We start from the raw sequence: 26,414 nt of genomic DNA, 5'->3' as shown, positions 1-26,414 counted from the left end.
AAGGTCACTTTGAGCAAGACGTGTCCTTGCAACAGACAACACTGCAGCAAGGCTGCATCAATTCAACTTCACTTACCCGGAGGAATATGATAAGCCTCCAGGCTCTAACAGCACAGAGGTAATACATTTTTCTGTTATATTTTTTTATAGCGCAAGAGCAATATAGGTAGCTTTATGAAATAACAGCCTCACTGGGACACAAATAAGACAAGTGTATGTTGCCCTCTTTATGCACTCTCATATGGAGAAGAGAGAGGAGCTAAACTGTTCGAGGAGACAGGAAGAAGATGATGACAAAGAATGTGTTGTCATATTATCATTATGGACATTTCTGTGTTGTGGTTATGTTTACTCACTGTCTCTTCTGTGCGGTCTGCACTGACATATGTCACTCGGTACTGCTCCACGTCTGAGTCCAGCACCTCCCAGTTCACTTGCATACTAAAGTGGGTCTCCTCGTCCAGCCATAGGCTAGTCACTCCAAGATGAACAACTAGATGATACAGTTCAATTTAGACACAATACATTCTAAGGTATCTATCTATCCATCCATCCATCCATCCAATGTTCAAAATTACAGAACGATGAAGTCGCATTTTTATTACTTGCTGTAGTGGAGGCAATGGTGGTTGGAACTTCTGTGGTCCAGTCCACTGCAATAAACAAGACAAAAGAAACACAAAAAAGTGCAAAACGAAGCACAAAACAAATCAAAGCAAAACAAACAAAAACCAAAGCAAAACAACAAAGCAAATCAAAGCAAAACAAAGCAAAACAAACAAAAACCAAAGCAAAACAACAAAGCAAATCAAAGCAAAACAAAGCAAAACAAACAAAAACCAAAGCAAAACAAAACAAAACAAAACATCAATTAACCAGTTTGGGATCATGTAAATTGGTTGGTTGGTGTTAAACAGTTAAACAACATTACTGGATCTCTTACATGTATTCTCAAGCACAATCACAGCGCTGCTCTCCGTTTCGTCTTTATAGATGGCTGACAGTGAAACCTTATACTCTGTAAAAGGACTCAGGTCTTGAATCACATATGAGTCCAAAGGTCCATTCAGCATCATCTTTATAAACACACAAACACAAAAGCACTCAGTTAAAATTCAGAGCCGTAACACTTTGGGGAACATTTGGATGGTGCTTAGATTCTTTTAGAATGCGTGTGGGGGGAATATAGCCAATTGCCTGTGGTTTACGTCATAGACTGGATAAACCACACTTGACTACAAAGAAGAAATAGTCGATTGTATGGATTTTTAACAACCATCTTCACCCACAAGGGCGATGATGAAGAAAATGGCCATTAGTTCATTTCTGGAGCAAGGCCATATCTATTTCAGGAAAAGTTTCAAAGGTGACGGTTCTGATGAAGAGGCCCACGTGGTCATCATTGGGAGGACGTTGAGGTTTGATAGACTAGAAAAGGACTTTCTAATAATTTTGTATTTCTAAACTGAAGTCTGCTCAATGGTTGTAGCATTACATCAGCGACAGATTGCATTTATAATTAATGGAGAAAAGATATTTTCATTCTAGACCTTTTTTTAACTCAAATTTATGTACATAATTGCGAAGATAAGTCAAGAGTATTTTCAGTCCATTTTAGAGCAAAAGTGATAGTAGCAGCAACAGAAATCAGTAAACACATTTTGTCAGGTATAAATGTTGGTGGGTGCTCGTCTATGCTATGCCAACAACGAGAACATGCATTAAAAAGCACATCTGCTATCAAGAGAGCTTTGGATCTCAGTCAGCTCTGGGCTGTCCCAGTAAACCTATGTGAGTGAATATGTGTTTCTGGGCTGACTTCTCTGCTCTGGGACATGAAGCTCCAGCCACATTCCAGTTTGCCTCACAGCATGTTATTATTTTCTGCTCTGGTGGCTCTTGGTAAATATATCGACCTGCGGTGCTATCTATAAAAAACAGCTGCACTGACTCCTGGTCAATATTAAAAACTTTCTCCATCACACACACTTGCACACACTTGTGTCTGTGGTCATGCGTGGCCAGGAGAGCAGTGACGGGACATGTTCAGTATGCTGGTGGTTGTTTTGGTGGTGGTCATTCCTAATAGAGAGTAACAGTTGGCCGCGGGCTTCAGGTTACGAGAAAGTATTGATTGACTCATAAATCATTTGCAAGGACCTCATAAAAATCATTTTTCACTTTCTCTTTTTCAACATATATAGTTTGCTGAAACTAACATATGCCAATGAAAAAAAAAAAAAAAAAAAAAAAAACGAGCTAGTTACAAAAGAGAATGATCCAAGAGTTCAGGGTTTGGTACATGGCATGATCGCATCATTCTACTGCCAAAAAGCCACTCGTTCTCCACTGGCAGACAATTTTTTTTATTTTTTATTATATTATAGTAGATGTTTTGCCAATGACTAACTGATGTATTTATTTTTGAGGGTTATATATTATATTATATTATATTATATTATATTATATTATATTATATTATTAATTATGCTATTTAGTGCTGTCTTTCAACTTTCAAAATGTTCTACCCTAGCAACGCCCTAGCAACCACCCATAATACCCTAGCAACACCATAGCAACCACCCAGAACACCCTAGCAACGCCCTAGCAACCACCAAGAATAACCTAGCACCACCATAGTAACCACCCAGAACACCCTAGCAACCGCCTAGCAGCGCCCTAGCAACCACCCATAACACCCTAGCAACCGCCTATATCTCTGCATCAGAACATCATATAGAGATGGGGATTGGCTCGTTTGTTTCGGTCAGGAAACAGTCTGTAAATATCACCATGGTAACTGTCTATTCACACCCTAGCAAACGTTTAGAGCCACCTAGCAACCATATTGCAACATATAGAAGCTATATTTCAGCTCCACAACATCGTACACACATCATGTACAACATTCCAGCAACTATCCTAGTAACCGAGTGGCGAGTTTTGCCACTGGAAGCACCCACTCACATTTTCCTCAGGAAATGTACATTCTAGTTACATTATATTATATTATATAATATAATATAATATTATATTATACTATATTATATGATATGATATTATATGATATTATATTGTATTATATTATATTATATTATATTATATTATATTATATTATATTATATTATATTATATTAATACAGAAAATATGAAAGTACCTCCATAGTTAGTTCTATCACATCACAAATCATTATACTTGTAAATGACTGACCTCTCTCTCATCTCCTCCTCCAGTGGGTGACCAGGCCAACTTATAGAGCACCACATCCCTAGCAGAATGCGACCAGCTCACCCGGAAACTCTCGGAGGTGACCTCTGATGTCATCAGGCTAAAAGGGGCTGGCACAAGCTCTGATTGAGATAGAATCAAGCACGGGTAAGCAATCCAACATCCTTCGCTGAACTATAATCAGTTTTATCACAAACTTTTTAAATGATGTTAAATTGTTTACGTACAAATTAGAAGAGTAGTTCACTTCAAATAATAATAATAATAATTAATCAGTATTTTGTCTAAAATATGTAAACAAGATAGATTTACTTGAAACCCAATTGTTTAAGATAGTAAACAAGGCTGTTTTCAGAGAATACTGCATATACTGAATGAAATATATTTTTATTAACCCATTTGCATTAACTTTGGTCTTTTTTTTTTTTTTTTTTACCATTTCTCCTTTTCTGTTCCACAGATACGAGTCATGAGGCTTTGGAACGATATGAGGGTGAGTAAATTATGACATAATTTTCATTTTTGTGTGAACTAATCTTTTAACCAATTTAATTTGGATTCAGTGAATGAATTCTTGATCATTCTCATCTCCACAGAGCGAACAGCATTTACCCTAACATTCACTTTTACATTCAAATAAATTCCCTAGAAATTTCACCACGTAACCTGATTACTACAACGACAAAGTCAGGACACCCAGAGAACAATGAAACTCAGGAAATGAAGGCCCAGATCTATTATAGATTCCAGCAGCCAATCAATGATTACTGAATGCAACAGGCTGCCTAGAAAGTGATGCTTTTCCAGGACAGAGAAAGCATCCATTCCCGCTTTTCCAGCTGGAGTAAATTGCAGACTCTGTGTGCAATGAAAATTGTACATTCTGTTGGAGGAGGAAAATACAGAAAAATATGCTCATACATGTTCATGTTAAATCAGCATTGCTGCGAGTAGACGAGATTTGTTCTTGCCCGTGCTCATGATAATGAATACCAATGGGCCCTGTCTCTTCTGTGCTTGGGGAAATAATTTGCATAAATCCACACCCACCGCCCAGGATATGCTGGCATCCTTAATGCAACTGACAAAACAGAATAGCTGAATTCACCTATTTAAACATTTTTAAGCAGTTCACTGGCAGGGATCAAACAGTCTCACTTGTAGTGAATCCGCCACTGAGTGCCTCGGATTGGCCGCCGTCATAGAGAGCAAAAACAGCAACGGTGTATTCTGTTATGGGTGACAAGTTCTTCAGGTACACATTGGTGACGGGACCCAACTCCACCTGAAGAGAAGAAAATTAATACATAATGCATCTCTGTTCATAAAATTATGGAATGAGTGAGTACATTATTATAGTGATTAATAAAATAAAAAAATAAAATAAATAAAATAAAAATACACTATATATACTGTATATATATATATATATATATGAAGAGTTCAGATGCAAAAGCCTCTAAATGCCATCTGAAATTTTCTTATAGAATGATAATTTTTATCAAGTTTGTGTGTTTAAGTTCAGTAATTTCACTTAAATGGCAATTAATAGGTAATCTTCATTGCCATTTAAGTGAAATTATTGAATTTAAATATACGAGCTTGATAAAAATTATCATTCTATAAGAAAATTTCAGATGGCATTTAGAGGCTTTTGCATCTGAACTCTTCATATATATATATATATATATATATATATATATATATATATATATATTACATGGCTTGTTTGAATTCTAATGTAGAATGTGGTCTGTTATTTCTTGATAACAGACCGGCGCTAGGTATAACACACCGTTGCCATGAAAAACAGAGCGTTGCTATGGACGCAGGATTCTAACCGTAGAGACGGAACGGACTATTTTCTTTAGCGGAAGCAATACAATCGTTTTTAAATCAATATTTTGTGTCAAATTATTGATTTATTTGGTAGGTAGCCATGTAATAAGTGGGATAATGTAGAGCGAGGCATAATGTATACTGATGTACAGTATATATATAAGGGATAGTGTAGAGCGAGGTGGTTGTTATAGCGAATACAACCCCTTCAGGCTGATTCAAGACCCCTCCGCTTCGTGTCGGGGTCCTGATCAGCCTGTCGGGGTTGTATTCGCTATAACAACCACCTCGCTCTACATTATCCCTTACATATATACTGTACTTATATATATATCAAATATAATAACATATAATTTATAAAAATGTACTCATATTTAATTATTTTAATTCTATATACTGTATATAGTTGACTGGGTTTAAGAGTGAACAAGTGCTTGTTTGTTTAACGGAGAAACAAATGCTTGTCATGTATTGTGGGTTCTGCTGCAGTGATCACCTCATTGGTCTGCACACCATCTGTCTTGATATACATGACACGGTAGCCCTTTACTTTACTGGACACTGCGTCCCAGTTGAGTCGGACAGAGCTGTGGTCAACTTCAGTGACCCGCAGGTTACGTGGAGGTCTCAGGGACACTGCAGGAGGATATGGATTAACGGTCAAACGCTGAATATTCAAGATATTTTTCTGGAAATAATTTTTCTGCAATGGGATTAAGGGACATTGTTACAACAACTTTGGTAGCAAAACAAAAAGCATTATTGCTGTTAAGTTTGATGCATTTTAATGAATCAGTTTAAACTGCCAGTTTCAATGAATTGTATTTTTCATAAATAAAACTATATTCACTACTGTTTAAAAGTTTGGGGACAGTAATATTGTATACACATATACAGCATGGATGGATTAAATTAATCAAAACAGACAGTAAAAAAAGAATCTTACAAAAGATTTCTATTTCAATAAATGTTTCAATTCATTAAATAATTCTAATATGTATATGATATATATATTAGAATTAGCAAATCAGCATATTAGAACAATTTCTAAAGGAATATGTGGCACTGAAGATTGGAGTAAGTATTCTACTTTAATGTTTTTAAGAATTAGCTTCTCTGAGTGTTATGTTGAAATCATGTTCGATCCAAGGAAAAGAAAAAGAAATACATTTCAAGCCATTCAATACATAAATATTGAGATATATTTAAAATATTATTAAAAGACTCAAAATATTGAAATATTATTGTATTGATCTATACACCCAGCCCTATTACGTGGGTCACCTTTCAAAAATTCAAAACAGAACCATTAATCACTGGACATTACATAAACAGCGTTTGAAAGAAAACAGATTGCGGGCCCTATTTTAACGATCTAAGCGCATGGTCTAAAGCGTACGCCGCAAGTGCACTTAGAGCGTGTCCGAATCCACTTTTGCTAGTTTAACGACGGGAAAAATGGTCGGCGCCATCTTTAAAGAAAGTTGCGCTCGCGCCATGGCGGATTTGCTATTTACATGGCGGAATTTAACTATGAGATTTTGCTCTCTTTGTAAAAGAGCTCGTGCGCAAGGTTAAAGCGCGCAAGCAGACCATCTACGGGACAAGCCGGATTCCACCATATATTTATGTACACAATAATAATGTTTTACATTGTAATCCTTTTATTTTTAATATTTGGCATGTTTGTGTTCTGCTGCGTGTCCCTGTGTGTGTAATAAGCAAAGTGTACGCGCATTGTGTACCCGCCTATAGGCTCATATTACTAATGCGCCCTTTAAATAACAAAAAAAATACTACGTCATTGACTTTAGACCAGGTTTCAGTTGGTCAATGGCGCTGTCTATTCCAGTTGCCTCAAAATAGCAACGTGCCATCAATGCGCCTGAACACACCTCGTTTTCAGACATGCACGCCCATGGGCGCACAAATGGGTGCAAATGCATTTGCTATTTAACAACGTGGCACAGGACGAGAAAATTATAACTGCGTCAGGCTAAAACTAGCAAAAAACACTTGCGTCGCGCCGGGTGTATGATAGGGCCCTGCATGTTTACATTTATATTTAAAAACAGATTGGCCTGGACACTCACTGGTGGTCTCCTGAACAGTGGCGGGATCACTGGCCTCCTCTCCGAACATGGCATAGACCGTAACGGTGTACTCTGTGTCAGGAATCAATCCCTTCAGTTCCACATCAGTCACCGTCTCATCCACCTTTAGCTGTATCACAAAAACAACAGCAACACCTTTAGAGCAGCATAAAGGCTGCTGAAACAGAGATAAAAAAAGTGCAACCAAGGGAACTCAAACGTGATGATTGTTATTCTTCTTCTACAGCTTCCATGAAAACAGTGTAACAGTGAAGCTACTATTTTGGTGGAAGTGTCATCATGCCAGCGCGGGCTTAGCGTTTGCTCAAACACGGACAGGAACACTCACAAAGACAATTTGCAGCCTCACCTCTCTTTCATCTGTAGTCTCACTGCTCAGTGGAGCGTAAAGGATCATGTACCCAGAAGCCCCTTGTGCATCCCTCCAGCGGGCTCTCATGCTGTTGTCTGTCACTTCGTACAGCTCGAGATCACTCACTGTAGGTAGAGCCACTGAGACGCACACATACATACAAATCAGACATTTATACTTAACATAGACGTACAGTTAAACATGTTTTGTTTGTGTTTGCATGTGTGTGCGTCAGGGCTCTGAACCGGTTCAAGGAATAACAAACAAAAACAAACATAATTTTAACAGGAACAAACAAAACAGAAACACTTATTTGAAATTACCATTAACCGGTTAATAACGTTATTTTATCGTTGTGTCTAATATTTTAATTTGGCACAAAACCAATCATGAATTGATGCATCCAACATGAGTGAAATGCCTGCGCTCAGCTGTCAAGTCATCATGGGTAAGTCACTGGCATTAGCTTTTGGATCTTAGGAGTTTTTTCCGAGGATATGTCACCAACAGTTTGAAAAGTATTATGAAAATGAATGGCAGGTAATATCCAGCATGGCGTGCGTTTTGAAACCAGAGAAAAGTGCAGGTTAGTTTTTAAATAATTAAACACCATGTTGTCAAAGTTAGTATTGTGGCACTTGCGTGCGCCATTATATTATTAAAGGGGTGGTTGATTATGATTTCACTTTTTTAACTTTAGTTAGTGTGTAATATTGCTGTTTGAGCATAAACAACATCTGCAGAGTTGCAACGCTCAAAGTTCAAAACAAAGGGAGATATTTGCTTTTAAAGAAATTGCTTTTTAAGGACTACAACAAACGGCTGGTAGGGACTACACGACATTCCTCACGGGTTAGTGACATCACTAACCCTAAAATTTACATGAACCCCGCCCCCGGAACACGATTTATAGATTATCGAGACAGAATATGCTAATCAATGACTAGAAGATAACTACACATAAGCTACATAAATTCATCAACTAACCATTCAGAAATGTCCTGTTGCATTCTACATGTTGTCACTTCTTCTTGAGTCTCTCCATCATTGTCTGAATCCGGTTTGAACATAAAAGGCTAAAAGTTTTTGAAATTTCCAGTGCATGTCTGTGAGTGCAAACTGCTGAAGCTCCGCCCTCTATGCTGGGAGCAGCAGCTCATTTGCATTTAAAGGAACAGACACAAAACGGTGTGTTTTTGCTCACCCTCAAAATGTGACAATTTTAACTAAAATTTTTGAGCAAAAACTTCACATACACACTCTGGGGACATCAAATACTTATTTTACATCTTGTGAAAATGGCATTATACCACCCCTTTAACATTTTCCCCAAATCAAGCTCAAATGGAGTTACAAGGTTTTTCACCAGCAAATAAAAAATAATTTAGTTATTAAAAATAGTTTTTTCAGTCATTCGAACGGTTGCATCTGAGGCAGTAAGTTCAGCATTACATTTTCATTAGCTTACATGTTACAAAGTTTATTGTAGCTATATGGGTGCCATTGTTGTGGAAAGTTACTATTAAATGTAATACATTCAACTATTGCGTTACGTTACTTTTACATTACTTTTTCTCACCTGGGCTGGGCTTACTTGTTTGTTTTTTTAATAACAACAAAAATAAGTTCTATTTTTGGCAAATGTAAAAGCCCTTTCACACCAAAAGGGAAATGAATGGCTGAAAGAAATGCAAATTCACAGCTGTACAGTAGAGGGTGCAGCTCAAACAAACCTTTCAGCATTAAAACAAGTTTTAATATCTAACACCATTTAGCTTTAAATTTAATGTTCTTATTAATGTAGACAGAGTATCTTGTTTTACTGGGAAAAAATACTGATTATGAAAACAATTTTCTGCAGTGCATGTTTGTCTTGAGTACTTTTTTCAGTGGCTGGATACGTATGTATTTCTGATCAGAAGAAGTGCATTCTGAGTTGGATTCTGGGAAAGTGTGAAAGTTAAAGACGACTTTGATGGAGTGGGACAGAAATAGACAAGATTTTTATTCTGGAAACAAGCACACATGGATAGCCTTTGCCACAACACTATCTTCTACCACAAACCAAAGACTTCAAACATCCACTAAATACTGCAGAATTCAGTCCTGTCTTGCTGAGATGACTGACAGGCGTTTGCTATAAAGTAGTGGTTAAGAAATAAACTGTATATAAGAAATTGCTGATAGAATTGCAAAGTAAAGGGTATTTAGGAAAACTATAGGCATGTGGTTTGTGGGTAATACTGTTTGACAGTGAAATTGTGAAGAACACAAGCCTGTAACGCGTGTTTTGAGATGTTCTGTAGTCTCAATATTGGTTGTGGCAAGTTTTGACGATGACTCACGCGTGATCTGGTTGCCTCTGAGAGCGTCACTCGCTGCGCTGCGGTACACAGCGAACACAGCAATCTCGTATTCAGTCAGAGAGTTCAAATTCTGCAGGACGACTGAATTCTCCCTGCCGCCCACCACAATCTGTACAGCAAGACAACAGCGGTTTGTGACGCCCAGCACAGCAGTTTGGAAAATGATTATGAAAAATAAGACCAAAAGCCTCAACAGTGTTAAATAACGTGGCAAAGTGCAGGACATAATATTTATAGAATTGGGCTGACACCCATCACAAAAAACTGGAAATAGAACTAAGGAGATAAAAGAGGCATAATAAACTGGCACTAAGAAGTAAAGCCACAGTTAAAAATGTAAGGCTGTCATTGCAGCTAGATAACAGAATATCAAACCAAGTGGTGTTTATTTCAAAGAAAGAAAAGAACAAAAATGACTTGTAAAACATTGACTGCTGAACATTCGAGCATCAGTTGACACGAATAGTAGGATTTCTGACAATAAGGTAATATATATTCCTAAACACTTTTACCCTTTCAGTCAATTTTTTATTCACTCTCATGTTGTTCCAAAGCTGTATTTACTTATTTGTTCTGTTGAACATGAAAAAAATAAATAAAAAATGTCTCAGTGATTATTTGCCCATAGAATAAAAGTCAGTGGGGTCTAACGTTGTTTTGGACCCCATTGACTTTCTTTCTAAGAAGAGAAACATTTGTCAAAATTGCAGAAGAAAATTTCCGCAGAAAAAAAAAAAGACATATAGGTTGGAACAACATGTAAATGATGGCAGAAATAAATAAAAAATTGCACCAAATATGCCTTTAAGCATGTAAGCAAAAATTATATAAAAAAAAAAAAATGAAGTAAAAAAGAATACAAAATTATTAAAACAAATACAAAAAATAAATAATGATTAAGGAATAAATAATACAAAAATAAATTCAGGATTAAATTTAATTGAAAATGTATTATATTTGTTTTATCAAGTCATTCATTCCTTTATTTATTTCCCAATTATTGGTCCTCCGTATTTAAGTGGTGGCTTTTAGTTGGTGGGTTTGGTTTTAAATACACACAATAGTTGAGTAACAGATTTGAAAGTTGTGATAAAGCATAAAGTCTTTGATTGGTCACCTCTTCCAGAATGTCTGCTCTGGTTGGATGGTAAACCACCCGATATCTTTCCACACTTCCAGGAGCATGAGTCCAGGACACACGAAAACTGTGTGCAGTCACCTCAGAAATGACCAAGTTCTGGGGTGGGGACGTAGTCTCTTCAGTGACAGAATCTCCTGGCAATGAGGGAATCGTGAGACATTAGATCCCATTCCACACATCAGAAATGGACATTTAAACAGCAGGTAAAACACTCACGATTCATTTCTTTGTCCTGTTGCTCCACTCCATCACACACCTTCCTGGTCAGACCATCCACTATAGTGCTCATGATACTGAAGTCAGCCACGTTATAAACGTGTGTGTCCTCTGGTTCAGAGGCGATGGCCTTCAGCTCGTTCTCATCAGCATTCTTCACACCTACGCACAACCAAACATATTCAAAAAGGTCATATTCCACGTTTCTGGAATATCTACAGGAGACAGCAAGAGTTGATCATGTAGCCTATCTGTGTTGACAGTCTACAATCTTTTGCAAATAATTATTAGTGATAAAATTCATAAATGACCCCTGAAAAGCTCAGCAACATTTATACATCAGCCCTGAGGATGTTTATTTAACACTGGGTGGATACTTTTTCTACATACTGCATAAATGAAAGCAGATGAACTATTCTACACAAAGATGCATGAGGAATCCTCTAATACCAATGGCAAATAACTCGACTCCAGCAATTCTCAGGGTCTGAGCAGGTGGGATAACGTCATCCTGGGATTTGCCGTCGGTTATCAGGATTCCAATTTTGGGAACATCGGTACGAGCCCCAGACTCAGGTTTGAAGCTGTTCTCCAGGATGTAGGTAAGAGCAAGACCTAGACGGATCAAAATATTAAATTTTGTCAGGACCACTATCATCAAATACGATTGGCAATTAGCATACAGTTTGGATTGGCGGTATGGTTCTGTTCTGGGCAAGAACTCCCTGTGCATCCATGCATCCTAGCATGGATAAGAGCAGGGAGAGCAGCAATAACCCCCCTTGGGGTAAACAGAACAGAACCAACATGAATGTATTGCAGATATCATTAATTAATTTTAATGTACAACATAATTAGAGAATTTTAGTCTGATTAAGGTGGAATCAGAATGCCAAATCCTGACTGGACGAGAGGAGGAGCTGGGGATGGAGGAGGGAACTGGCTCCTGAGAAACGCGATAGCTGTTGATAATACTGAAGGACATATACAGTGTGTACAGTGATAGAAGTCATATTCCTATAGGTAGACGTGGATCAGCTGATGCGAGTTGACTAACGTGACCTGCCAGAAATGACGCTACGCTTAATTTAAAGAATTTCAAAATAAGAAGTAAAGTCAAATTTCACATTATAAATTCATATTTATGAGAAATAAACTCACAATTATTAGAAGTTGCAATTGTACGATATTAAATTACAATTACAAAAAGTGGCAATTGCAGTACAAGAAATTAAGTGGTAAATACGATAAATAAACTTCCAATTGTCAGTTATAAAGTTGCAATTATGAGAAAACAATGAAATTACGAGTAACTAATAATTAATAGTAACAATTGTGAAGTGTAGTCACAATTATGAGAAAGTTGCAATTGTGATAAAATTGCAATTATGCAAAAGTCACAATTGTGAGATATAAAGTTGCAGTTCTGAGATATGAAGTTGCAATTGTGACAACGTTGCAATTACAAAAAGTGAATTCGCAATTACAGTACAAGAAATAAAGTCGCAAATACAAAAAATTGCAATTGTCTATTACAAAGTCACAAATACGCGAAATAGTCACAATTGTGAGATAAAGTCACAATTACACGAAATAGTCACAATTGTGAGATATAAAGTCACAATTACGAGAAAAAGTCGCAATTGTGTGAAATAAAATTGCAATTACAAAAAGTGAAGTCATAATTAAAGTACAAGAAATAAAGTCGCAAATATGAGAAATACTAAATAGCGCCTATAGTGCATGGTCATGTTGGACTGGCCGGTTAGTGAATGAAACGCTGAAAAACTGCACACAAAGTAAAATACTGCATTTGTTTATGTGAATTTAACCCTACAGCAATGTAGAATTTGTACATCGGTACAATAATAGAACTGGTTGTGACCAGTTTCACAAGGCACAGTATATGTATTTGTGTCTCTAGAACAATGGAAGAAGTCGGGAAAAACACCTGTGAGTGTGTTGCCTCCCTTGTAAGGCAGGTTTTTGACAGCATCTATTACTGCATCTTTTGTGCTGAAGCCATTCAAGTGCCACTCAATTCGTGGATCTCCGCTGTACTGGGCCAGTCCTAAAACACATAAAAACACATCCAGGGAACAGATTGGCACTTTATAGATCAATTGAGAAGTCGTCTAAATTAATAAATTATCCTGTAAATCTATTTTTAGGTCAAAACAATGATTGAATTATTAAGAGTGAATTCATGGGACCCACCAATCCGGGTTTTGTCTATTCCCACATCGAAGGCATTGACCAGGTTTTCAAGGAACATGCGAACCAGACGGAAATTGATTCTTCCGATACTCCAAGATCCATCGACCAGGATGACAATATCTGCGACGGCAGGAGTTGTGCATACAAACTGATCCACTGGATTATGAGAGATAGACAGAGAAACAGAAAAAGAAAGAGTGAACTTCGTTGCACTTATACAGTCCCACATAGCTATAGATACAAAAACATTGTCTTCTGAAGAATCAAACAAACTCAACAGTCTGCAGTCTGTGAATGCAGGTACGGTTTTATTGAACCACTTTGTCATTGCACAAAGTATCATCATAGAGCAGGGAAGAACATGTTTGATTTATGAACACAGCGGCAAATATCAACCAAAGCAAAATTATTTTACTCATTCAATTTTAACTGCAATAGTGAGAACAGCTCTGGGATCCACACCGGATAGAGACAACTGATGGCATCTTGATCTCGAACAAATCATGTGTGTGTTTATGTCTCTGTGAGTCCTACTGTGCAATAACTACACATACACACACAGCGGGGGTAAAGTGATGAAGTGTCAGTACGGGCAGTAAATCTGAGGAGCGCAGGACCACAGAGCTCAGCACTGCATCATGGGAGTCTGTTTTGTTCCTCCCTCAATCATTTATTTTCACAGAAGGCCTTATAGCATAATACAAGTCTTCTCTATAAGAGCATTAGTGTTTGGCATCATCTACAGAGGGTTGAAATACAGAACAAGGAAACACTATAAACTTTAGTCGCAGACATGAATACAGAGAAACCCGTTGACACAAAGATGGCAGCGAGAAGTAGACCATGGAGGCTCTTAATCTGGGACTAATAACATGTTTTTATAATCTTAAAAGTAAAGAAGAAAAAAAAACGTATTTCTTTCCAAACCAGATCTTCATTGTTCCATGGAACACAAAAGGTAAAAAAACAAAAAAACAATTTCAATATAACGAAAGTGCCTGACGACTTAAAAAAGATGCAAAGGGACCATAAAAGTAGTCAATATAACTTATATTCCTTTTATTTCATTTGATATTTTTTGGTGAGGCACACACAAAAATGTATTTTTTCACAAATAATATTCTATTTCAATGAGTTGCTAACTGTTGGGACCACCAGAATCAAACAGTTGAGACCCCGAGAACCAAATCTTCGATTTGTAATGAACGATTCAGTTTTGCGTCGTCAAAAATATCTGACTCAAAAGAACAATTCATTCACTAATCGTATATTGCAACTCTCTCATGAGTGTGTCAAGATTATTATGCCTATTATGTGAAGATTTTCAGTGAATAATTAATCAAAATTTGATATATTATGCGACAATTTTCAGTGAATAATGATTTACATTTTATTTTATTGTATTAATTGATTATTTTGCTGTAATTCTTTATGTATATATATTTGTATACAATATTTATTACATATAGCTATCATAAGACTTACTAAAAAACTTTTAGGCAAACAATGTAGCACATATGTCAAATGTATCACTTTTATACTTCTATGTTACTTTTTTTGTTATGTGTTATGTGTGTGTTGTGGAGCATGACAGCCTCATCCCTCATTCACTTTCATTATTAGCCTACCTTTTTGTGTTTCATGAATAAAAAAAATGACAAAAAAACATCAAGGTGTGTAAATAAAGACTTTTCTTTTAAATACATTTTTGAGTGAACTCTACCACAGTATAGACAGGTACTGAAAAGCACATCATGGCAGGCAAATCTATTAGGCATGTCTGTTGAATCAGTTTAGTTTTACCACAACGAAACGATTCGCCATTCAATTGCTGCAAGATGTTTAATTAACTCCTGCGCTTCTTAATTCCTCTCTAACTATTTATGTCTGAAAATAGTGCCGTAGTTCGATCCATGCCACTACACAAAGAGTGGCTTGTCAAGACACAGGCACCTTCTGCTGTTATCAGTGAGCCATTGAGAGCCCTGGTATCACTAATCCACGTTAGCCCCTCTATCAGAGAACACAGGGCTGATTGTATCCTGAGATTCATAGGAGAGGATACATCAGACCCATCAGCGATCCGGCAACATCGATTTATTAAGCCCTAAGTGACCCTGGAGTTATCTACTAAGCAACAGACTCCTCATTGCCGCCTTGGAAAACCCATAAAGGTCATGCAATTGCAATAGGATGTCATGGAAGTGCTTGCTGCAATGCTGTCGGGCTGCAAAAGCTCTTTTGGTTTGCGGGACGTCCTCTGGGAGCTCTCAATCATACATATGCTGGAGGAAAAGAAGAAGAGACAAGCAAATGAGATTAACACGACAGACAATGCAATCAACTCTTTCGCATCCTTCATGAATGCAAAGTTAAAGCTCGGCGGTATGATAAATGCACTATGCATGCAGACCTTCATTAATTATGCCTTTTCTGGCTTCAATGTTGTCGTCTGTGTGTATCATGGCGTCTCCAGACATATGAAATATTCACTAGAGGTGAGACGCCACGGGCAGGTCTCGTGGCAGGTCACGTTTATTGTTCTCATTAGATGCATATTAAGATTAACTACCGAATAGACGCTCTTGCTGTTCCTGTCAGAACTCTCGTGTCAAAAATTTGTCAGCTCTCTTGACTCCCTTGTCGCTGGGGTGTCTAGACTACTAATGTGGGGGGAAGGAGAATTCTTGCTCTTTCAAGATTTTGAATAATGAGTGAGTTTTTAGTAAGCATGTCTTTTTGGCCACCTTTCAACTCTCTTTGAGGTGAAGTCATTAAGAAATACAGGGATGTTGAAGGGATAAAGATATAGGAAGCCTGAGGTTATAACAGACTGCTTGATATCTGAAGTGGTTCTTAATATGCTGACAGTCTCACAAAAATAATTATGCTTGTGCTACCTACAAGCAGCTATTATGAAATACAACACACTCAACAGGTTTGGACATTAAAAGGAACACGCCGACTTTTTTTGGACTTATTCACCGTATCCCCCAGAGTTAGATAAGTCCATACATACCCTTTTCATCTCCGTGCGTGCTGTAACTGACGCACCCACCGCTAGCCTAGCTTAGCACAAAGACTGGAGGTAAACAGCTCCAGCTAGCATACTGCTCCCAATAAGTGACAAAATAACGCCAACATTTTCCTATTTACATGTTGTGATTTGTATAGTCACAGCGTGTACAAATAACAAGGTCACATGAGACACAGCCATCTTCTAACCGTATACATACTGGGAACTATATTCTCAGAAGGCGAAGCACTGCTACTTCTGTGGAGTGATTTACTCCAACTCTGGGCAAACTCTCTGCTCCTCACCACGGGGCTTCTCAGGTGCTGCGAGCAAATCACTCCGCCCAAGTAGCAGTGCTTCGTGCGTTATACAGGTTTTGTTGAAATTTTCTAAAGATTTTTTGATTAATAATTTTTTTTAAAGAACAGTATTTATTTTAAACAATATAAATCTATTCATTGTCCCTTTTGGCATCTTTAAGATTAACCAAAAGCGCCCATTTGTGCGCCCATGGGCGTGCATGTCTGAAAACGAGGTGTGTTCTGGCGCATTGTTGGCGTGTTGCTATTTTGAGGCAACTGAAATAGGCTTGTCCCGTAGATGGTCTGAGCCTTAACCTCGCGCACGAGCAGATCCGTTTGCTCTCTGGAGAAGCGTTCAGTCGTTTCGCTTGAAAATTCCGTAATGTAAATAGTGAATCCGCCATGGCGTGAGTGCAACTGGCTTTTAAATGGAATGGGAGATGAGACTCTGTTTTTTTGCACGTTACGCCCAAAACACACCCATTACTCATCAAGAGAATAGGGACAACCCTTTTAGACCACACCGACCATTTTTCCCATCGTTAAACTAGCAAAAGTGGATTCGGACAAGCTCTAAGTGAACTTGCGCCCTGCGCTTTAGACCATGCGCTTAGATCGTTAAAATAGGGCCCCATTTTTGAGCTACAGTAGCATATCAACAGGAGAGAGAGGAAGAGAAAAACAAAGAGAGAGAGAGAAGAAGGCATTTAAAAACTGAAGAGTGGAGTGCGATAAAAGGTATAGCCAGAAGAAGAGCCCATCTGGTACCCTCAGGAGCATGTTTAAATACCATTCAATGCCCATTAAGGTTAGTTCCTTAAGGTTAACAACTCTCACCAACAGATTTCCCCCTCTATTCCCACTTTTTCTACATCCTAAAAAAGCAGACAGAGGTCACTGAAAAAGTGAGAGGAGAGCGGCAGATCTATCTAGCGTTTTATTACGGCAGCATTATTCCTCTTTCCTACTTCAGCTCTCACTCAGACTGCCAGCCATGCCAAGTACGCTATGGGTTGTGGCGTCAGCAGAGCAACATAGTCAACTGCCAAACAATGCACAGGCCGAAGAATGGGCGCCTTTGTTCTAAAGAGCACACAAGGTTAATCAGTCCACTCCATCTAAATAATCCGAAAGGACAGATAGCATGCTACAGCCGGGGCTCTTCTGGGGCTTTTGGGGGAATCTAAAAAGCACACTCTTTCTGACCAGTTCCACTATTTCCCTAGAGTTAGCAGACGAACCTGAAACAGGCCTATAAGACATTTAAGCATGTAATTTTCTCTCTTAATAGGACGTGAAGTGACAAGAAGAAATAAAGGGCGAATTCGAGTTTACAGAGGGCTGAGAGTAGTCTGGCTATCACCAGACCAAGCTCAATCTTTTAAGACTGAACATTAGTCTGGGGAGTCTGCTCGGTATTTTCTACTGCACAAGAGGCGTGATCAACGGGCATAGTTCAAATGACTCTGTACGCAATTGGATAATCCTTCAACCAATCAGACCAACGATCCAGGTGACGTACTTTGCAGCGAAAACTCCAAGCAGGAAACGTGTCAACAGATGTGTTGGTTTGGAGCATTGATCAGCGGTTTGCAGAAGCAGAAGCAATGGCATTGAGTGATTTTTGCAGGTTGTGCAAAAAAAAAACATGAAAGTGAGTGGTATTTACACACACTCGAGCGATTTGTTTGCTAAACTAAAGAAGCCATTGAGCATCGTCAAGAGGTTAAAAGGAATTGGATTGGATTAAACCCGCCAATAGCGTGCCAGGTGGCTAAGCCAGTTTGTGATTAGTCCCCGCAAATTTGTAAAGGAAGCAGGATAGAAGAATGTACAGGTTTCCAGCCTGAGGTGCAGGGCGAAATCAAATCGCCAGCAGATCGGGCGGGGTTTACCCAGTCTAGGCTGAGAGCACAGTGCTGCGGAACATGTTTTAGATTGGGAGAAGGATTGGCGGGTTGTGACGTCACTACATAAGGCTGGGCTCATGATTACGAATTAGGTTGTGCTGATTTGGCACTGAAATATATAAAGTCAGTATGGCTCAGATAGTTTTTAGGGATGCATGATACATCTGGACCATATTGGTTATCAGCAAATATTACCGATTTTTATTTGGATATACTGCCGTTCAAATGTTTATGGTCAGTAATATATATTTTCAACAAGGATGCATTCAGTAAGTTTATAATGTAAAAAAGAGTTCTACTTCAACTAAATGCTGTTCTTTTGAACTTTCTATTCATCAAAGAATCCTGAAAAAAGGTATAATTTTCCACAAAAATATTAAGCAGCACAACCATTTTTATTATTGATAATAATGAAAAATGTTTCTTGATATTTAAACAGTATTAAAGTAAGTTACAATTTAATTTTAAGTTAAATGTATATATATAAATATATATATATATATATATATATTTTTTTTTAAGTTATTTTAAATTGTAAAAATATTTCACAGTATTATCACATGTATTTTTTATCAAATAAATTCAGCCTCAGTGAGCACTTCTTTTAAAAACTTAAAAAAATCTTACCAACCCCAAACGTTTGAACAATAGTGGATATTACCTGATATTGGATAATTATTTGTTTGTTTTTTTAAATAGCAAAGAATTTTAATATCTGCCATTTAACAGTTATCAGCCAAAACATAAAAATCAGCATCAAAAAGAATTGTAGAATTTTTTATTTTTTTCATACATTTTATTCTTTTTATTTTTAATCATGTAAAATTGTAATTTACTAGTAATAATGATCAAGATATTACAAATAAAATGTATATGTTTCACTGATTGATTATCACTATACTGTATGTAAATGAACATTTGTTTGTGAAAAAATGTAATCAGTAACTACAGCAAACTATATCCTGTATCAGAAATGCACTTGTCATTGGGAGTCAAGTATAAATTTGAATATCATCTGACTAAGTTTGGTTGAGTAGGCTGAAAGTGGAGAAACGCAGACCCGGGGCCCTCCAGTTCCGGCTCCCCTACCAGACACGAACCTACAGTGTGGAACAGAGTTATGAAAGCGAAGAAGAGCATTTGTGATGTTGACGTGTAGGAGCGGTGATGCAGCCCACGTCTAGATTCCTCCAGGCAGACCAGCTGGAAACTGTAATGATTACTATTCTCATTCTCATAGCACTCCTGTTAGATTCTCATTCAGCTCTAAAGAGGTCAGGCATCTTCAGACCAGACACGCTCAGTCTGCACACTAACCAGTCTGTTCAACATGCTTCTTTTCATTTACATATTATTCAGCTGAAAACTATATGGTTCATTTAAGTGCAGCAGATGATGGATCTAAGAATGTACCCTTAGGCGTTTCCATTACCATTCAAATTGCACAAATTGAAATTGCGAATTGAAAATACAGCCAATGGAAACACGTCAATTTCGCAAATTTTTTTGCAGGTCACCTGACGTAGATGACGCGGTATGTTTGGACAGAATACAAGACAGAGTTATTTATTAAATACATATAGACAAAAGAATTACAGGAATAATGGATTCTAAACCTCAAATAAATGTCACAATCAAGACCTCGAAGCAGATATGAGGGAGAAACACCCAGAAACTCCTCATATGTGCCGCTCACAAGTATAAGGTTCGTTCCTTACCATTAATGCTTGGAAAACACACATGCGTCTCCTTCAATTAATAATAATGACCAGTGCAGTGGCTGGGATATAGTACAGAAACCTACCAACGTCCGTTGCCATGGTTTTTGGAATGACTTTATTTATCGCGAGAGGAAGTTTTAGTCGCATAAAATCGTTTAATGGAAACGGCGTCATTTCGCAATAGTTTTTGGTCGACATTTAGAAAAAAATCGCAAAAGTTTTGCGCAAATCTGAAATGGAAACGCGCCTAGTGTTTGACCAATCAGATATTGGATTCATGAATATTGACCAATCATATGCCTTATGTTGAATTCACTGTCATGTAAAAGTCATCAGATGCCTCTAAGCCTCGCTCTGAGAATGTCCAAATAAGTCTGCCCAATCTAATGGCTTCCATACCACATTCAAAGGATCCAATCCTTCAAAGTAAAGGAATTTCAATCATTAATATGGTTTGCAGTCCACGGCTTCTTTACAAGCTCATGTCTTCTTTTTTTTTCCAGATGACCATTTCTCCCAGACATGAAGATGATTTATTGTGGGGCCTCCATTTATCTGGGAATGAAATTGACTATGTTGTAATTCTGTCTGATATTTATTTAATTTTTGGGATGCTTGTATTATTTTCAAGCAGCATTTCTACTAAAAAGCAGGCTTTGGGCTATGTCTGGGCTGGAGGGATTGTTTTACACCCCGTCTGGGGTTTGCGTGGGAACAGGCACAGACCGAAAAGGCCTCTAGACGCTTTGAACATGTCACCGCTAATTTCCAAACTGCCCTTCAGCTACACACTATATACAGCATCTGCTAACAGGGCTCTCACACAAGGAGAAGTGATGTTATAAGCACAAATAAATATAAAACAGAAACCTACAGGGTTTGGGTAATCGTAGCTACGAAGCAAGGCTGTCTTGGCTTGTCAAAGCTTGCTGAAGAAAGACAGTTGCATCACACGCTGAGATCGATGGTCAACAGAACTTTTCTAGAAGTTTTCAGAACTTCTAGAAATGTATTTCAGAGAAAAGGTATACATGCAATAAGCCTCTCTTGGGTATAACGCCCAGAAGGCTAATCAATAATACAAACATAACATACTGTATCAGTGTTCCACTTTTTCAATAAATGCCATCAAATACACCATTTACATATATTACAAAACATACAGTGACTCTACACTGCACATAACACAAGTATCTTAGCAAGGTAGTAAATTGTCTCTGATTCAACTCCCTGCATGCAAACTGTCCAAAAGCCTACAAGAGAATCCACAAGTGTTGGAATCTTGGAATCTATTTTTTTATTACACAGCTTTCTGAAATACTTGGTCATCCTGCAGTCAAAAATCCTGTAGAATGACCGCTAAGCTATTTATTTGACCTTTATATGTGGCAACAATCTGCTACACTGAGGCAATTCTAGGTTTTCAGTCTTGGGGGTTCTTATTATGAGCTGAAGCGGAACTAAACCATTAATACATTTTTACTGAATCAGAAACTAATAAAGAGTATATACTGTATGATGATTAAATAATATAAGAATTGCTATTAATTAGACCATGTATTAATTCCTAATAACATATAGGGCCCTATCTTGCACCCAGCGCAATTGACTTTGTACACCGACGCATGTATCATTCCTATTTTGCACCCGCGCAAAGTGGACTTTTCCCTCCACTGAAGCACGTCGGTTAACTAAGAAATACACTTGCGCTCCCGGGGGCGGATCAGCGCAAAGAGGAGGCGTGTTCTGGCGCAAACGTTCCTTCATGCTATTTTGCAGGTTTAGAAAACAATTGCGCCACTAACCAGGAAAAAATAGTTTAAAGTCAGTGGCGCGTTGCGCATGTTATTCATATGCTATTTTAAGGGCGCATGCTTGGCCATAATCAATGTAGCGTGTGCACAACGCACACTTTGATTCTCTCATCTACACAGAAGCAGCAGTTTTCATTTTTGCAAATCATACATTATTACGATAGATAGATAGATAGATAGATAGATAGATAGATAGATAGATAGATAGATAGATAGATAGATAGATAGATAGATAGATAGATAGATAGATAGATAGATAGATAGATAGATAGATAGATCATATAGATTATAATAGGAATCCGCTTTAGAACAAGCGCGCCTGCTCTTAAAGGGAATGTGAGATGTCGCTCTGATTGGTTTATTTCACATTACGCCCAAACCACACCTATGAATAATGAAGCTATTTCAGACCAACCCCTTTTAGATTTGCGCCAGGCGCAAGAGGCATTTATCCCGCCGGGAAAATAGCAACAGCGCCCAAGACCCGCCCACAAAGTTACTTGCGCTTTGCGCTTGACACTTGCGTTTCAGATCGTTAAAATAGGGCCCATAGTATTAAAGCCCCCCCGTGGTGAAAATCAAGCTTTTAATGTTGTTTATACTGTATGTCTATGTGGTGTTTTAAATATACTTTAAGTCAAACCATGTGCAAATTCACAAGTCAACACCATTGTTGAGTTTTTTCTCTTTAAAACTGCAGTGAACCAAAGACAGTCTCAAAAATGTGATTTGAAATCACTGGTGTTTCTGACGTCACAAACTACCTTGTAACCACTCACGACAACGTGTGATCGTCAACAAGTGGATCTCTGAGCTGGTGTGAGTGAGTGGAGGCGGGGCTAATTTGTATATTCATAGAACCGCGGATACTAAATGAGGCAAGGGTGTAGAGTTACATTCAAGCTTTTTTAAGGCAGTTTAAATATGTCATTTTGGTGATCAAAGATGAGTTTTAAGAGATCCCATCTAATGGTCTGTGGGGCTGTTGCACATGCAGTGGATTTAATGTCAGAGAATGTGTTTGAAGGATAAGTAAGCTGGGCTACACATAAATATCAGCACACCAGAATATGAACTACTGCCCGCTGTTACACCATGTTTAAACTGGACGCGACCATTATCGGACCATTATAACAGCTGTCTATACTGGACATGACAGACCATTACAAAGTTAATTTGTCTTTTGTAACAGAAGTAGCGGAAGAGCTTGGAGAATGAATGTGGCATCAGTTTACTGTCTGGGTTTTGTTGTGTCGTGTAGCATTGTGCCGCATCCAGTGTAGTATCACTGATTAGACTGGGTTCTATTGTCTTTGTACGGTCTAGACACAGTCCCCGGCCACATGTTCTCAGTACTCCACCTTTGAACTTGACATATGCCATGAACAACAAGGTACTGGATGCAGCAGTTCATCTGGCACAGTGGAATCCCGGTTGTAGACAGCTGGAAATTGAAATCTATGGCTTAGTGTGGATGTCAAAACCAAAATGGCATATTATACAACAATTAGTAAATAGTTGTGTGACTCAACAAGTAAAGTCATAACATATTGATACATTTGCAAATAATTAGCTAATGATTAATTAAAGCAGACAACTGGAAGTTAAAGTACATAGCTTTGATCAATTGTGGCAATTAACACATTCATTTACACTATTAGTTAGAACTATATGTTATTAAGGAATTAATACATTATGACACATTTAATAAATAACAATTCGTATATTTTGAATTAACGCGGTCACACTTTAGATTAGGGTCCAATTCTTACTATCAACTAACTATTAACTATGACTTTTGCCTCAATAAACTCCTACTTACTGTACTGTATTAATAGTTAGTAAGGTAGTTGTTAAGTTTAGGTATTGGGCAGGATTAAGGGATGTAGAATATGGTCCTGCAGAATAAGGTATTAATATGTACTTTATAAGCACTAAAAAACAGCCAATACCGTAGTAAAATGCATGATAATAAGCAGCTAGTTTATCGTGAGAATTGTACCCTAAACTAAAGTAGTGCCCATGAGAATTCTGTCATCATTTATTTACCCTCATGTGCTTCCAAACCTGAAAGACTTTTTTTCTATAGTGGAAAAAAAAAAAAGCATAAAAATTTTGTTTGGTGTTTTTTTTTTTTTTTTTGCATGTCGTTAAATGTTTTAGTTTTTATTTTGTGTAGGTTTGTGTTGTGTTTTATTTTGTTTGATGTTGTTTTTGTGGGGGTTTTTTTGTTTGTTTTTTGTTCATATAATAAAAGTTAGTTGTTGTTTGGACCCGCTGACTTTCAAAATATATTCTTTTGTTTTCCAATGACAAAAAAAGGACATAAAGATTTGGAGTGAAATAAGGTTGTGTAAATAATGACAGAAGTTTTTCAATAAGTGTTTATCAGTACTACTTTTGTCAGTGTTTTTGGTTGCAGTTTATTTGATTTCACTAGAATGAAGAGCGTTCAGAATCTTCAGATGAAAAATGTGTGCGAGGCAGTGCTCCAAATATTGCCACTCTATATTACCTACTGGGTCTGCCAATGACTAGTGAGGAATGGATCAAACTTAATTCAAGGATCTTTGATGTTTCTTGACTACTGGAAAGGGGAGGATTTAGAGTGAAATCACCTCTGATAACTTACTGCAGCAACGTGCAGAGAGTCAGATTTATAAGAGCACTGACAGCTGAATTAATCACCGATTTGTAGAGCGGATGAAATGCAAGACGCAGAGCCTCCGTGTTGTACACTTTTCTAGCATCTAATATTTGCCCTACGCATCCACCTTATTTTTCAACACGGAAGTAAGCTATTTTCTGTGAATGTGCAAGACTTCCGGTTCATTAGCTGCTATAGGGAAATAACGAGAAGAATAACAAAGTGCAAATAAGCCTCTACATTAATATAATAGGGTAAGAAATACCAGTTTGCAATATCAAGCAGCATGTACAGCTAAAAATAACAGGGAAATTCGAGCATGTCTTTGCGTCATTACGTCACATCTGTACACATAATGAAGGTGTCTCGGCTAGTAGGCTATATTGCGTGTGAGGATGTTGGAGGTGGAGGATTATAGCCTTTTCTCACAGCACTTTATATAATTAAACTTATCAATTTGATGGCGGATCCAGAAAGGTTCAAACGACAATCACCAGTGACAACTGGAGATTCACCCGTTGTAAAATGCAAAAGACTTCAGACTTCGGAGTGGCTACAGAAATAAAGAGACTGCAACCGGCCCATGCGAAAACAAGGATACATTTCGGAAGGGCTTTTGAAAGGTGGCGTGAACTCCATGTTTTGAAGCGATTCAAAACGGACGCAGAGACTGCTTTTTTTCTGCTGGACAGGTAAGACATAAGCGATCGTAAGATTTAATCAGCGCGATTTACTGCAATGCTTTTTTCCCTTAGTTGGTCAGAACAAAAGTGAATGTTACTTGTTCAGATGGCATTTTCCAGTGAAAATTCTTATCTTGGTCATACTTCCAAAAAGTAGAATCTGTGATTCCGAATGACAGTATCCACACCGGCACGGTGACCGACAGCCGCACATTCTCCTCAAAACATTGGATTCATCCGCGCTGTGCCATGCCGAGTCACAACCCACGTAAAGTTGATAATTCCGCGAATAACTGCAATTGCAGATTTCGAACAGAGATGGCGACAAAGAGGAAAAACTACGGACTGCAGCTTTAAATAAGGTGGACAGGATATAAAAGTTTCATCCACTTCATGTACCTGTTGGTGGTCATTTTGTGATAATGACCGTCTGATTGTACATCATCTATTACTTGTATCCCATTACATCATCAGGTTGCAGTCATCCGAGATATCAATTTGACTAGCACTTCCCCAGATGTCATTATATAGGCTATCCTCATAAGGGGTTAATTAGTACTCATTTTCATTAAGCTATAGGCCAGACAGGGTGCAGTCTAAAAGTGGCAACAGCTTTGAGAGATGTTGCACTTTGGCATTTACCATTTTAGTCTGAGACTTTGAAATGTGAGCACGGGGAATTAGTGCCAGAGAGGGAAATAATGTGGATGAGAAAGAAAGAGCGAGAAAAGCCCACCTCACCCTCCTAGTGTCCTTTGCTGTAATGAGTGAACTACTTTTTATGTTCAGAACCCCCCTACATCAGCTTCAGTTCAGTCCGATCTCTGACCTTCTTCTCATGTGCGGG

At 37.9% G+C, this 26,414-nt stretch overlaps 1 protein-coding gene across 3 annotated transcripts in view; it reads right to left on the bottom strand.

Annotated features, from left to right (window-relative positions):
• The window catches only part of col14a1a (collagen, type XIV, alpha 1a), a 129,746-nt gene that overhangs the window by 81,148 nt on the left and 22,184 nt on the right, over window positions 1-26,414 (bottom strand). For all 3 annotated transcript variants that reach the window (XM_082149957.1, XM_082149955.1, XM_082149956.1), the window contains 14 exons: window positions 13,475-13,630; window positions 13,209-13,328; window positions 11,708-11,872; window positions 11,258-11,419; window positions 11,018-11,175; window positions 9,880-10,009; window positions 7,532-7,674; window positions 7,162-7,291; window positions 5,565-5,704; window positions 4,388-4,514; window positions 3,212-3,351; window positions 944-1,076; window positions 606-653; window positions 357-493 (listed from right to left, as the gene is read on the bottom strand). In XM_082149957.1, coding sequence (XP_082006083.1) covers window positions 357-493; window positions 606-653; window positions 944-1,076; window positions 3,212-3,351; window positions 4,388-4,514; window positions 5,565-5,704; window positions 7,162-7,291; window positions 7,532-7,674; window positions 9,880-10,009; window positions 11,018-11,175; window positions 11,258-11,419; window positions 11,708-11,872; window positions 13,209-13,328; window positions 13,475-13,630 — 1,889 coding nt within the window. The remainder of the gene's footprint in view (window positions 1-356; window positions 494-605; window positions 654-943; window positions 1,077-3,211; window positions 3,352-4,387; window positions 4,515-5,564; window positions 5,705-7,161; window positions 7,292-7,531; window positions 7,675-9,879; window positions 10,010-11,017; window positions 11,176-11,257; window positions 11,420-11,707; window positions 11,873-13,208; window positions 13,329-13,474; window positions 13,631-26,414) is intronic.

This window comes from Leuciscus leuciscus, assembly GCF_965113295.1.
Source record: "Leuciscus leuciscus genome assembly, chromosome: 20".
NCBI lineage: Eukaryota > Metazoa > Chordata > Actinopteri > Cypriniformes > Leuciscidae > Leuciscus > Leuciscus leuciscus.
This window is presented reverse-complemented; position numbering and strand designations above follow the sequence as displayed.